We start from the raw sequence: 14,952 nt of genomic DNA on the forward strand, positions 1-14,952 counted from the left end.
GTTTTTGGACTTTGCGGGTTTCTGTTCTAGGAGGGGGCTGGCCATTTGATGGAAAGTCCAGAGGCAGTGGTCTCAACGCTAGTTTACGTTGTTTTGAAGCCAAACAAGCTCTGATTTCTTATTTGTCTGAGAAGTGCTGTGGCTCCTTCATACAGGTTTATGGCTAATAAAGGTAGGGGAAAGAACCTATGCCACACCGTGAGTGGCCATGTCTGGGAATTAGGCACCAAGTGCCTCAAGGGCTTAGCGGTTCGGGGCCTCTGACCGCCCCTGTATAAAACAATGTCCATAGGACGTGGTTCCATAGTGTAGCGGTGAGCACGTCTGCTTTACACGCAGAAGGTCCTGGGTTCGCGCCCCAGTGGAGCCATGGTCCATGGTCTACAGCCATGCCACCCTGGACAAGCCTGATCTCGGAAGCTAAGCAGGGTCGGGTCTAGTACTTGGATGGGAGACCACCTAGGAAGACCAGCTGCTGTAGGCATAAATAATAAAGAATTAAAAATTAAAAAAAAAAAAAAATAATGTCCATGGCCGCATTTCCACCTTCCTTCCAGAGGCAACACTAGGTGGCCACATCCTGCACTTGGTAGCCTTGGGCTGCGGTGGCTGGAGATACTTGGTTATGAGGTGCCTTTCCCAGGTGGCAGACCCAGAAACCAGTGAAAAGGAATTTTAGATCACAGAATTTTTTTAGACAAGGCCCTGCAACCTCATACTAAGTACAGAAAAAACTGCTCTAGGGAATCTGAAAATGGAGAAGGTCCAACTTCATCAGTAATCAGGAGCAACGTGACTTGGATTTCATGGGACAATCCCATGGCAGTTTTCATATTGCTCCCTGCCCTTTTTGCCATGGCAAAGTGCTGTTAGAGCCCAGCTAGGTCCATGTCTCCTGTATATTTAAATCCAAAGGTCCTTTCTGACTTAAACTAGAGACATCTGAAGCTGTTGCACCCCAGAATTTGATTTAGGAGATGCACTTAACACAGGTAAGATTAGTTTAACACTCTATGGTTTATTTATAAAGGATGGCCTACCTTTGCAAGCCTGGTCATTCATCATAGAGTGTCCCCACATGAGGTCAAGTTTAGGTTTTCTTGACAGCCTACATCTTCTGATCCTCCGAGTAAGAGTTACCTTGATGTCCAGGAGAGGCATCATCTTCCTTGGGAATTGTTTTCAGGGTCATAGTGGTTTCCAGGTGAATAGGCATTCAGAATTAGAGGTCCCTGATGCTCCTATAACATTTGAGGGAACACGCAGGCCTGCCAAGAGAGGAGGTGGAGGGCTGCCAGAACTGGGGAGCCAAAGCTACCATAGGGACATACCACGGAGCCAAAACACAGCATCTCTCCAGGCTTCAGGCCGGTTTCTGTCGTTCAGTGGTCACAGGTGAGCTCCCCCCAAGCGCACTGAAACATCTAGTTAAGATTCTACCCTAGCAGTCTCTGTATAGACCTCTTATTTAAAAAATGCGCTTTAGATAAGGCCAGGCTAAGCTAGATGTTTGCAAACACCATATCTGATTATGTCATGAAAGTACCATAAAGCAGAGGGAGTGCTTCCTGTGTGGATCGCAGGTTCCTAACCCAGAAGAGAGGAGTCTCCATCCCTCCCTCCTCTAGGGAAACTGATGTTTACAAAAGAAGACACCGTGGCACCACCAAAGCATCAAATGACATCCATGTCGTGAGGATAGGGACAAGGAGATACCATTGTATTCCATTTTAGACCTTCAGAATTTTATCCCTATGATGTATTACATATTAAGAAAATTAAAGAAGCATGCTAAGTCTGCTGCAAAACAGATTCCAGAGAGAGATGTTTATCCTCTGGCAAACAAGTATCGTGTAATCCAGTTATTCCAAGTGTCAAGCTCACTAGGCGAAAAACTTAGCTTCTCACTAAACCAAGGTTACTTCAAAGCACCTAACAATCCACCAGTAAGTTTTTGTTCTTTTGCTAAAAATCACCTGAAACCATATATAAATCCAAGAGGAAAACATTAAACAAGCTGTTTTAAGCTGAGACTATGGGCAAATAAATGTTTTCTAATTTAACTTTAGACAAACCAGCACCTGCTGCTCAGCTTCTAAATGTGTTTATTATCACCTGCTGGATTTGAAGACTTCCCTCCACCAAATTAGCAATTTGTAGGGAAGGTTGAATTTCTGGAGTTAACTGTCTCCCAAGAAATACAGACAAGGTAAGTGTTCCTTAAGTTTCAACAAGGGCTGAGCTCTCACTGCTTCTGTAGGGAGATAATGATCTCATAATGGTCAGAGTTGTGGCTGACACCCACCATGGGCTCTGCAGGCAGACGCGAAAAGAGGGTACTTGAACAGATCCAGGAGGCCTCGATTTACATGCTTTGACCCTCAAAACCAGAAAAGGTGGAAAGGCATGTTTTTCTTCACAACTGGCAAAACTGCTCTTTGCACACTGCTCTATGCAGGAGGCTTAGCGCACAGGAGCTATCTGCCTCCCTTGCTATAACTTTCAGGTCTATTGATTGACTTCTGGATCCTGAGCATCTGAAGGCATGTGTTACCCACTGCAGAGTCAAAAGATAAAAACCCACTAGGACTCAGCTGCCAAGTTAGGCATTTCTTTCAAACTCATTCTGTGAAGTCAACATTACCCTGAAACCAAAACCAGACAAAGATATTTCAAAAACAGAAAATTATAGGCCAGTATCTTTGATGAACATAGATGTGATTTTCAAAAAAAAAAAAAAAAAAAAATTAGCAAACCAGAATCAACAATACATAAGGTGGCTTATTATACACCATGACCAAGTGGGATTTATACCAGGGATGCGAGGATGGTCCAGGACCTGTAAATGTAATACATCACATTAACTAAAAGATAAAAACCATGTGACATGTGATCATCTCAATAGATGCAGAAAAAGCACTTGACAAAATTCAACGTCCTTTCATGATTCAAACAAGTATAGAAGGAACATATCTCAACATAAAATGCCATATAGGACAAACACAGCTAACATATTCAATGGTGAAAGCTGACAGCTTTTCCTCTAAGATCAGAAACAAGACAAAGATGCCCACCATCACCACTTCCATTCAGCACAATATTGGACATCCCGGCCATAGCAATCAGAAAAGAAGAAAGCATCTAGTTTGGAAAGGAAGAAGTTAAAACATTTTGTGTAGATGGCATGATGCTATATAGAGAAAACCCTAAAGACTCCACCAAAAAGCTATTAGAATAAATGCAATCAGTAAAGTTGCAGGATACAGAATATATAGAAATGTTCTGTTGCTACACACCAGTAACAAACGATCAGAAATTGAGAAAATCTAATCTGAAACTATACGACAGTGAAGAAACAAGGTACAAATAAATGGAAGGATTAATAAAATAAAATGTCCTTGCTATCTAAAGCAATATTCAGATTCAACGTAATCCCTGTCAAAATGCCAATGGCATTCTTAGAATTCTAAAATTTACATGGAATCTCAAGACTCCAAAAAGCCAAAGAAACTTTTAAGAACAAAGTGGGATGTGTGCTCCCTGATATCAAGCTACACTATAAAGCTACAATAATCAAAACAGGAAGCTACTGGAATGAAAATACAGATCAGTGGAATAGAGAGCCCAACATGGGTGGACCTAGAGTACATTAGGCTAAGATAAATCAGAAATACTGTATAATTTCACTTATATGTACAATCTTAAATAAAATGAACAAAATAGAAATGGACACAGAACAAGCTGATGGCTGTTAAAAAGTAAAAAATATATATACACACATGAATGTTGTCCAGCAATCAAAAAAAAACTGCAATGCAGTTTTACACCGAAAAAAAGCCATTTCTTAAAAACATACCTGCCCACTACCAGTGAGAAAGGAATCCACAGTCTCAGCTCAACTGCCCCCCCGCCCATTAGACTCAAATATTTCAAGTGACCAATGTCCCAAAAACCCCTTTGCATAAGTTAATGTCTCAGGTTTCTCATCTGATATGTGCTATAAAAACAGAAACACTGGTGAGTCTGTCCCCGGCTCTGCCGGGCTCCTGCCTCCATTCATTTGGTTGTGAGGAGCGGGGCGCAGTGCTGGAACTGACCCGTGGGCCCTTTCCTGTTCTTGATGGTTTTTATTCTTTTGTCTCTTACTCTTCTGTAAAGTACTTAAAAAAACACACGTTGGCATCGGAGCTAAGTTCAAATTTTGACATGGCCGCCTTTTAACAAATTTTAGGTAAGTTCTTTCTCAGAGGTTGGGATCCCCATCTGTGAAGGGAGGCAGTACCTATTTCAGAATGCTGGCGATAACCTTAAAGCTCCTAGCACAATACCTGGTCTCCGTCAGCAGTGACTCCTTAGGGAAACTTACTACGATGCAGCATTTCTGAAGGTGCACCCTCCCTTGGGAAGGAGAGTTCTAGATCTGGTGCAGATGCCCATTCGTGCTGTACCCAAGTGAATCAGAAACTGACCAGGACAATGTAAATAAAAACATTTTGAAAATCTAATTTTATTCCTAAAGTTCAAATTAGCTAGCGGTAGCACGGAAAATACACTTTCACTATACAAAACAGTGTAAACCAATTACACATTAATAAAGAATTTAACATAACACACTTCTCTAATGAAAAGCAGCTAGATGCAGCCCTTGCTATAAAAAGCTGTACCTGAACAAAAATGGACATGTTTAGTCTAAGGCCCTGGCAGTTGACTATAGAATGTCAGTTGCTTCCAATTACTTTTAAATGCAGAAATAGCAACAATGTGGAACTGTACATTCATCGAATAGTAGCATTTAAAATATACATGACTAACAAAAGTGAACATTCGGAGGTGGCACTGCTCACTGTGTACCGTGACGGTCACCATGTGGACAGTGATCTCATCCAGGGAACTGAAGATTCAAACATTTGAGTAATTTAAAACTAGGAGGAAGGAAAAATAAGAGGATAAATGCCCTCCAAAGAGCGAGGAGCTGATGCCATAAGCAATCTGACTTCAGCAATTACTGATCACAGATGTGATGAAGCCGGGCCGAACCTGGGATGCTGAGCAAGTCCACAGGCTGACAGGCATATGGCATGGACCGATGTTGCTGTAATTTAGGATGAATCTCTGTCCCTAGTTAGTAGTGAAAATAACTTCTAAAAATAGCTTTGAACGGTAAGTGTCCAGGCCCTTCTGTGTACTGAAACATCTGGGCTCAGGCTCGGAGGCGAGTGTCCTATTGGGGACCTGCGTCCTGTTGGGACAGCCTCTGCTTCAGGACTTGAACACGTGCACAGCGCGCACCACATACTGCCGGCAGATGGGACACTCGCTCATGCGCTTGCCACACTTGGTGCAGGTGACCATGTGGCCACACTCGAGCAGGACACAGTCGATGACGGCATCCATGCAGATACGGCACAGGCTGTCATCCTCCTCATCCTGCAGCTGCAGCCGCTCACCATCTGAAAGGCAACAGAGAGCTGGGACTGCCGACAAGGACTCCTGACAGGCGGAAAGCCACCTGCTGAGTGACCGTGGCAGGCCCAGAGTGACCCTACCGTAAGAAATAACTTACCCAATTTCTCTGCACTTCCCTCCACTAGAAATGGCAATAATACAGCCTAAAATAATACAAGTAGGGTGTTCTGTGATGGATAAAGGAGACATGCTTAGCTTAGGGTCAGGAATGAGATGCCCAACAAATGTTAGCTATTTGATTCTATATATAATCCAAGGTTTTTGTTAAAAGGACAGACTGTCTCTGTAAATAACAACAAAAAAACCCTAAGTTGTCCTAAACATGGACTATGGAGTCAGAATACCACTGGCCTGTCCAGCCCACTCATGTAGCCTTGAGAAAGCTGCAGTCTCGGGAGCCTCCTCCCAGTAGGAAGAGGAGCTGTTCATCCCCACTGATAGGGAAGTGACGAGGGGCGGTGCATGGAGTAGCCTACACACCCCAACACATCTCCTGGCCTTGGAAGCATCTCGAAAGCTGTCTGTGTTTCTGGCCATCACGGTACTGGTGGAGTCTAACTCAAAAAGGATGGGCCATCCTGGCTCTGGCTCAGATTAGGTTCTAAGAAAATCCAGAATCTGAATAAGAAAGGTTGTGAATGAGTTTAAAAAGTTCTTTTCAGCCTGAGTTTTGGCTACAGAGCTTTGCCTACTGAGGCTTCCCTTTCTATAGGTCACAGAAAGGCTCAATGGGAATCCTGAATATGGTTAGAATATGGCTAAAAACAGGAATTCAAGCTTGAAAAGCTAGTAGTACCCGGATTTAAGAAAAATAAACATTGTCGAGATTACTGTAAACTGGTTCATGGCCCATGCCACTACTAGAGGGTAGGTAGGAAGGATCCATGGGATAAGATGACAGATGAGCTGATGGAGAAGACAGTAGAAGGCTTTTGAGAGTTAAGTCTGGGCTTTGGTTTCCTCTCCTGTATGGAAGGTTCCTTCCAACTCTTACAACTTCTGAACATACAGCAGAGGAGCCAGAGTCTGCCAAAGCTATTGGGTAAGGGTACTGGGGTGAATCTCGTCCTGAATGGCTGAAGCCAGTCAGGCTAAGAAAGATTCCAGCTGTGCTCAAAACAAAATGTGTTCCATGAGCTTGGAGATTGGACCAGTGATAGATTGAGCAGTGAGTTAACTGAGAAAGGCACTTAGGCAGCCATGCATGTCATGGCCGCCTCTACCATAAACTCCCTGAGGGTGGGAGAGGCCGCACTGCCAGCAAGCACTGTGCACAGTTGGCATTTACATTTTCTATGTAAACCGACCTCCCCTCACTACCAGGATGCCATTTCCCAGCCACAGCCCACAACCTCAGGAGGCTCTGAGGATTAAGAGTCCTTTATCTACCACTGTAGCATCATCTCAGGAATAGGTGTGCCAAAATACTTTCTACATATTCTACGCATAAACTCATTGGTCAACAAATGCTGTATTATAAAAACCAGCTTTTAAAGATGATAAAAAGTTAATGATGGTAGGGGAGTGTTTCTGGTTAAGTTCAGATAAGAACACAATATTTGTCAGTCAACATCACAGAATTCTTTTTTCTTGCCTATAAATGCTCTGTGGCTTGGCCCTTGTTAGCCACTGAGGATTCCCGCTCCACGCTTCAATAAATACTTCAGAAGTTCTTAACCTCGGCTTTTTGCAACTTACACAGAAACCTACTAATACTTGATGCTGATAAATACTTAACATCTTGGCCTAGGAAATTATTTTTCCACAGTTAGGATTTAAAAGGTAAACTGAAATAACCAAAATATTGGCCTACCTGAAGGGTTAGTGAGAAAGCAAGCATTTTTGTAGATACAGGAATTTCATTAGACTTCTAATATATTATGGCAAGAAAAACCAGACTGAGCAAATGATTATCTAACTCACTTGGCAATGGTGGTCTCAGAGCCAGCATCACAGAATGAATTTAAAATTTAAAAGATCTGTAAATGTTCATATAACTAAGTCGCACTCAGTTAAATGATACATAATTTTCTCAGAAATTAATCTGACTTAATTGTGACAGAAACAGCCCAGTTTCTAAAGCCTAAGTAAGGATACTATAGGGGGAAAAGGAAAAATTAACTTACATGACTTTTGGTTTTCTTCATTCTCTTTGTACAACCGGTTGACTTTCTCTACCAGCTCCCATTTTTCACAGCAGCCAGAATAGTTGACAAAATTCCGAGCCAGGATTTCCTTCAGCTGGCGCACGCTCATCCCTTCCACGTCCTCAAGGCTGGACAGGTCAGACAGTGAAGCTCTCACTCTTTTCTTAGAGAGGCCAGGCATCTGAAATCAAAAAGCACTTCTATTTCCTCTGTCCCTTTAAATCCAGACCTCCCACAGCAAGGAAAGCGACATGCTTCCCTCACCCCATAGTTATCACTGGCCCTGGACAGTGCTTTTGGACTTGTCAGTCCTTAAAGTATTTTATACGTGTGCTATATTCAAAACAGAGGAACATTCTGTGCTAATCTAGCAAAAGTGCACGTAGGTATTTTTCCTCCCTGCCAGGGTGACATGTCAGGAAAACCAAATTTTATAGGATATCTCACCGGTTCCTCCAAGTTTTCTTCATCATCATCATCGTCATCGTCGTCATCGTCGTCATCGTCATCATCATCTTCTGTGTTTGCTGAGGCTATTTCACTCTGTACCTATACACATAATGGAGCTAGTTGAGTCCAGAATCACATTTTCCTATTGACCCATATTTACCACTGGAGAAAACCTTCCCACAGACCCTCCCCAAGAAGGCCCCCACACCGGGTACACTACGCAACTCCTCTGGATCCTGAGTGCTGCCTCGCCTCCCAAAAAATTGGGCCCCACGCGATTCCGTAAACACCCCTTCCACAAAGTTACTGCAAAAGCCAAATTCATCGGTGTGTATGAATTTATAAAACCTAACCAGGATACATCAACTCCCCTCGGAAGATCCCAACACGGAACACCAAAGCCGTAAGTGTATGGAATTGTAATGAGTCACTACCAAAGGACCTGCATGTGGATAGTTTTAACTGGAGCCTCCAAGATACAGAAACTAAAGTTCTAATATCAGCCCAAGTGTCGGGTATTTGAAAGATCTCAATCCTAATTCCAAAGGATACTTTCTGGACTTGGCTAATGGCTGATGCTAGTTCTAGTTTTTAGAAATTCCGCAACAGTCAGAGGTACTCTTTTCTTTAGGAAGAACAGAAATCCCTTTGATTTGGTGTATTACTTCTTTCATATCTTTCTCCTTATTTTTTTTTTTTTTTTACCATAGCTCTACAATAGTCTAAGTCAGTTCCCAATTTCAAATATTCCACTCCACTGGTTCACAAGCACCATATGGTAGCATCCGAAGACCCATACCTCATGTGTGATGCCCCAAAACTCAGTCTTGTCTTGTCTTTGCCTAATAATTATGCCAGCTCTCATTTGAGAAATGATAAAACTTTTAGCTTGGCCTTTTCAAATTTGACTATTTAGAAGACAGACATACAAATAGTCCCATGAATGTTTATATGCTACTTTTTAGTCATTTCAATAGTTAGTATTTAAGATAGGGAAACTGAGGTAAACAAGGTCAAGACTGATGAGTTGTTTTGGGGCCCTTCAGATAGCTGACTTTGGGGTCACCTAGCATCTAAGCTCAGAGACTCACATTAAGAGAGCCTATAAGCAGAGATCAGGAGCATGTGGAACCTCTGCTTCCATGAGGAGCCATCAAGCCCCAAAGGGCCCCCCGCACGTGGCTGAGAACAGAAAGGCCAGGCCCTCGGGGTAATGACTCCCTCGTACCTGTGCCAGCGCTCCAGATCTTAAGGTCCAGTCTCCACCCATAAGCTCCCCCTGAAACGAAGACATGGTAGCAGAAGGGGCTGTATAGTTTGAAAAAAATGAATGTGTGTTGAAAAAGCTAGAATTCTGGGACCTTGAAGAATTCAGACTGCTCGTGTCCAGGCCGTCCTCAGAGCCCAGCCCGTGATGGCACAGTACTAGATCTACCAAGTCTTCCTTCTCCCGACAGGTGTCAGTTGGTATGTTTCTAAGAACGAGATACTGCCGCAGATCCTTCACTTTCAGTCGCATTAACTGAGGGCGCTGAAAGGCCGTCTGTTGTAGTAAGTGACAAGTGGAACATCTACGAAGATTTTCTTGTAAGACCGAACAAAGAGAGCAAAAATCCTTCTTGCAGTCACAGCATACATGCTGAAGAAACAGAAAAGAAGCATTTAATAACAGCCAGATACGAGCCATCGTGAAAGCATTCGTTTTCTTTCTTTTTGCCTTGTATTAAAATTCAATTCTAGTTCTTATGAAGTCCTCTGTGGTACTAGACTATTCTCGCAAGCGTTTTTGTGTTCCAAAAGCCATGAAAATTCAGTTACTGCTAAAGCAGTTTAGATACACAGAAGTTCAAATACAGCCCTTTAAGAAAAATATACACTCTCGTGTTAATGAATTAGAACCTTTCCACCCCTTGGTGCAAACATGTAATTAGCAGAAGAGAGCTGACTTGAACCACATGGAGCACAAAGCGCAACCACAAACTCTTCCTGCTCTTTCATATATGAACAATTTCCCCATTTAAAAAGGGGGTGGGGAAGCACAGCAGAAAGAGGCAACTGATCTCTCAAGGTCAATCCAAGCAAATAGAGCACAAAACTGATATCAGTAATCTGCACCCTACACAGCCTTAATCACAAAGCCATTCCACTAGCAAAACTTAAAGAAGACCCTAAGATGTGGTCATTTCTGCTTGGTGCATTGTTCCCACAAGCTAACAATTCGTTCCTTAAGCATTTCAAAGGACTGAATTGACAATCAAAGACTGTGAGATGGCCAGCAATATGATGGTTCTCAGAAAAAAAGACGTTCTGTCCTAGAGAAAATAACTGTTAACCCAAGTGTTTCATGTTGAATTTCTAAACAGTAGTTAACATTTATATTCATTTCTTCAGTCGATTTAATAATATAGGTAGGGACACATTTTTTGAAACTTGAGATCAGTTATAGTAAATCATCTCTGAACAAAACTACAGACTAATATCTCTTGCTTCAGAACACAAGCACCATCAGGAGGAATCAAAGTGTACAAACAGGCCAGAGATCAGGAGAAAGGATGCCTGCGCACCAATATCTAGTCAGAAAACTTGATAGTAATATATAGTCCCTTCAACTGAGTACTCTTCTAAATAGGAAATGGTTAATAAAAGTAACTTTGATATTTTTATTAAAAGAAATGGTTCATAAGATTTCAAAATTATATAAAATTAAGAACTGATATATATATCTTTTGTATGTAACATTTAATCAACTCACCTTCTTTCTAAAGACTGAAAATGAAAGTCCACAGGCTTTGCAAACTATATTAGGCCCTTCTGTAGGTGCTGGTGGGTAAGTGGAAAAACTCGAGTTTGTAAATCTGAATGGACCAGTGCCTCCAGCAAATCCTGACTGCTGGCCCCTGACAGCTCCAGTTCCCATGACTTCATTCAGCAGCCCACAGCATGAAGCCCACATAGAGGTGGCACCCGCCTGGAAAGGGAACACAAGTAGAGACCAGTTGAAAGTTAAGTAGAACCTGGGCTCTCTGGGATCCTCGGGGTGTGCCATTCTGGAGAGATAGGTTTGTCCTAAATAACTCTTGAAGTTTTTCTTTTAAGCATCAAAATTTTAAGCTATTTCGAAAGAGATAACTTTCTGATATTTGAAAAAAATATTTGGCATTGGGAATATTCATGATATATTGTTAAACCGAGGGAAAGACAGAAGATGAACCAAAGTATATTAAAAAACAAAACCAACACATTCAGAGAGACATGTGCACGCACATAGGAAAAAAATGACTGGATAGAAGTATAATATACTGTGCAATACTTGGGGTGTGTTTTCAAAATATTTTTTTTATCTGAAACTCAAATTTAATTGTGCATCCTGTGTTCTACCTGACTACCATACTAGAAAGTGCAGTTCTATAGGCTGAGGCAGATTTCCCCAGCTATCATTTAGTAGAAATAATATAATTTCAAGTTACTTAATTTCATTAAGCTTCTGTTCTCTCATTTGTAGCTGGGCATAATAAACTATGGCACATATAAAATTTTAATTTTAAAAAAATGGCTGGGAAAACATCAAAATGCCAACTTAGGCTCTCTAGGTTTTAATGGATCTTGTATATTTTGAGTTTTTATCTACTTTCCAAATTTTTTTATAAAGTATGTCTTAATTTGACATTAAGGAAAATATTTTTAAAAAGCAGTTTTCCTACCTTTTTAAACTGAAAATACTGAACATAATTTTTGATGACCTAAGAACCATAAAGACTTCCCAAAGTGTATGAGCTATTTGCTACTCCACTAAATGGCCTGAAACAAATATACTGCCTTTCATAGATTTATCTCTCATCTCTTCTCTTTCTATGAACCACCAGTGCTATCACTATACCAACATCTAGCAACTTATCTCTTTTACTGCAGACTCAGAAACCTGATAACCAAGCTTGTTAGAAATATAGATATTTGTTTAGTGAGGACACAAGGCATTTTCCATGCTTAAAGTATAAAAGTTATAGTGTTTGGAACCAATGGGCTTTTACCCCTTGTCCTAATTCTTAAGCATATTCTAGACTCTAGATCATGTGATAGGTAATGAAGTCCAGGCAGGTGAGGTCTTAATAGTTAAAATGGCAGCACATGACAGTGGCACAGTTCATTTAATTCTCTGCCAAACATTCACTGTTTGTCCAACAAGCTCTTAAAAAATTTTTTTTTTTTTTAACAATCTTGAAAGGCTATTTGGAATGCTACGGAAGGATCATGCTATTCTTAATACCCAGAAGTAAAACGCTGTATTAAATTTAGGGAAAGGAGAAGGCAAAGCAATAAGAAACCACAATATAAGGTTCAAATGGTAATAAGTATCAGGGTCACTGACTTAAGTATTATATAACTTCACGCTCTATAATTCTCAAGAAATAGTGATGCCTTTAAAGGTCAGGCTAAATTGTAGTTAATAGTTCATACCTTTAAACAAATATATTATCTCAGACTCTAGTGCCATGGTTTGTTTAAATATAAAAGGATGAAAATCCAGATTTACTAACAGTTCATTTTAAGTGATTGTTCTTTTACCAAAGGATTCATCTACAGTGCTTCAAACAGTGAGCTCTTAAAACTGAATATGTTTTAAAACATTCAATTTGCACATAACGTTTTTTGGGGGGGTTATACCTCAACTGTAGAACGTACCACTGGGATAAACTATTCTTCATTCCAGGAGTTTAAAGAAGTAAAGTTTTGGAGAAGCTTCAGCTTCCTGCTGACCTAGCTACTGAACAATTCAACAGCTGACCTAGCTACTAAACAATTTTATCCCCTTTTTGATTTCCTGGGAGATGATGTCTCCCCAGCTCCAGTGAAAGTTCCTTTCTTTCTTCCACAGCATCTAGTTCTACCATCACAACTGATAAGTATATAACTATGTAAAGGTTTCTTTACCTCTTTAAAGGCAATGTAATATTATTTAAATTTTCTGCGCTACTTTGAAAGTTCGAATTGTCTTACTGAGAAAGAGTAATAAAGGTAAAAAATGATTCTGACCTAGCATGCTAAAATCTCAAATGATATTCCCTTTTAACAGCAGCAGTCAGACATTTTGTTCGATCAGAATCAGCTTCACAATGAGAGTTAATCCACGCTAATGAATATATATGATCATTAAATTCTAGGCTGAAAACATTCACAGCTCATGTAAAGGGAACAGAAGGATTTATTTTGGGAACACAGTGGAATCTCTGTGTAGACATCAATACTGGAGGGTAACAATTTTGTCCCACTCCTCATGTTTCTATAAAGAGGAGGGAATTTCATCTTTATTCCCCAGAAGGGAAAACAGTGAAAAGAACACTCTTATCTTCTTTTGGTCACCTTATCATAAAATAAAAATTAAAAAAGAGCCCAAGCCAACCCCCGACTGTTGTTGCTATAACCTAATATTTGGTACAACTCAACCGAAGACCATAGCAGGAGAAAAGAGTAATCACTGAAATATCTAGGGTTTGCTCTTAGATTTGTGAACTTAAATTTGGAGAAAACCTCCCAATAAGAGAATACTCTCAGCATTATCTTGAAGGGTAAGTCTTTCTACCTGTACTGTTATCCTGACAGTAGCACTGGAAACTCCAGCCTTCTTAAAAGGTCAGAAATTTGAAACAGTGGAAGCCCCAGTCATTAGTTTTATTTTCCATGCAGCATATTTTCAAAACTTAATTTCCATTTCTCCTTTAATCCTTGTGTTTTCTAGCACCCCAGTGCTCAAATGAAGGTGCTTTCTTTTGTGATTTCAACCTCCCCAACTTCTCTGGAGCAGTTATTTTTAGTCCTGTACCACAGTGGTTGCTGTTGCTGCCTCTTGCTAAGGAAATGCCTGGGCCTGTGAAACCACCCTTAAGACAGTGGTTCACCACCACCAGGGGAGCCTTAAAAAATACTGATGCCTGGGTCCCAGCCAGAGATTCTGACTTAACTAGTCTTGGTACAGCCTGGGCATCAGAATTTTTTCAAAATTCTCCATGTGATTTGAATGTACAGCTGGGGTTAAAAGGTTAATAACTGCTCAGTCTAGGGGATTTCTCTTTCCTGCCTACACGGTTTTAGCTGGAGAATCACTTGCAGCAGATTCCTGAACACAGGGGGTCTATAGTTACTTCTGAAGCCTATGTCTCTAGAACTCTAAAACCAACAATCTCAGCCATATGCTCCTCATGACCTGCCTACATTTTTTCCTGCTGAAGTCGTGGGACTTGCCTCTAGTGTTTCTTTCTATGGTTTCCCCTAATCCTTTCAAAAAGGCTCAGCTGAGTGTTAACTTAATCTGATTCTTAAATTAGTTCCTTTCTTTTTACCACATATTGGCCTGAAACTTGCTGGAATTTGGTGCCTGCCTTCATTTACTTGAGCTTTGCTTTTTGGTCCAAACTTTGTATTTCCTAACTTATTCTTCCACAGGTTTTCTTGTGTGAAATCTCCAATACTGAGAGAAAGACAATGATCATTAGGTCTGCCAAAAACAGCCAGTATTCTAACTATTTTTGTCCTCCTTCATCTCTAAGTTGGAAGAATCTACCTAGAAGATGAATCCTCCCAGGCTTGGGCTCCATCTCCCCACCTCCCCACCCGCTTTAGTATGTGTTGTCCATGTAACGATGACTGAAGTATCACCCCCTTTAGTATGTGATGTTCATGTAATGATGATTGAAGTATCCTATACCGACTTTTTCAGATTTGTCCAAATTTTCTTACTACTTGATACAACAGTCCCCATTTTCAAGTAACAAAATCTATAAAAACAATCGGGGAACTATTTGAGAGTATTTTCCAAAAGTTTATTAAATGCGGGCTCTTGACAGGTGGGGGGCATGCCAATTTATTCTCTGAGCTCTTAACTCTCTGACTCTGT

The 14,952-nt window shown here is 40.9% G+C and overlaps 1 protein-coding gene across 5 annotated transcripts in view; it reads right to left on the reverse strand.

Moving 5' to 3' along the window:
• Positions 1–4,483: 4,483 nt before the first annotated feature.
• The window catches only part of RNF34 (ring finger protein 34), a 32,894-nt gene continuing 22,425 nt past the window's right edge, over positions 4,484–14,952 (reverse strand). For all 5 annotated transcript variants that reach the window (XM_039879396.1, XM_039879393.1, XM_039879391.1 and 2 more), the window contains 5 exons: positions 10,816–11,031; positions 9,292–9,702; positions 8,061–8,162; positions 7,593–7,794; positions 4,484–5,450 (listed from right to left, as the gene is read on the reverse strand). In XM_039879396.1, coding sequence (XP_039735330.1) covers positions 5,260–5,450; positions 7,593–7,794; positions 8,061–8,162; positions 9,292–9,702; positions 10,816–11,016 — 1,107 coding nt within the window. In that variant the 5' untranslated portion in view covers positions 11,017–11,031 and the 3' untranslated portion in view covers positions 4,484–5,259. The remainder of the gene's footprint in view (positions 5,451–7,592; positions 7,795–8,060; positions 8,163–9,291; positions 9,703–10,815; positions 11,032–14,952) is intronic.

This window comes from Pteropus medius, unplaced genomic scaffold, assembly GCF_902729225.1.
Source record: "Pteropus medius unplaced genomic scaffold, Ma_sr-lr_union100, whole genome shotgun sequence".
Classification (NCBI taxonomy): domain Eukaryota; kingdom Metazoa; phylum Chordata; class Mammalia; order Chiroptera; family Pteropodidae; genus Pteropus; species Pteropus medius.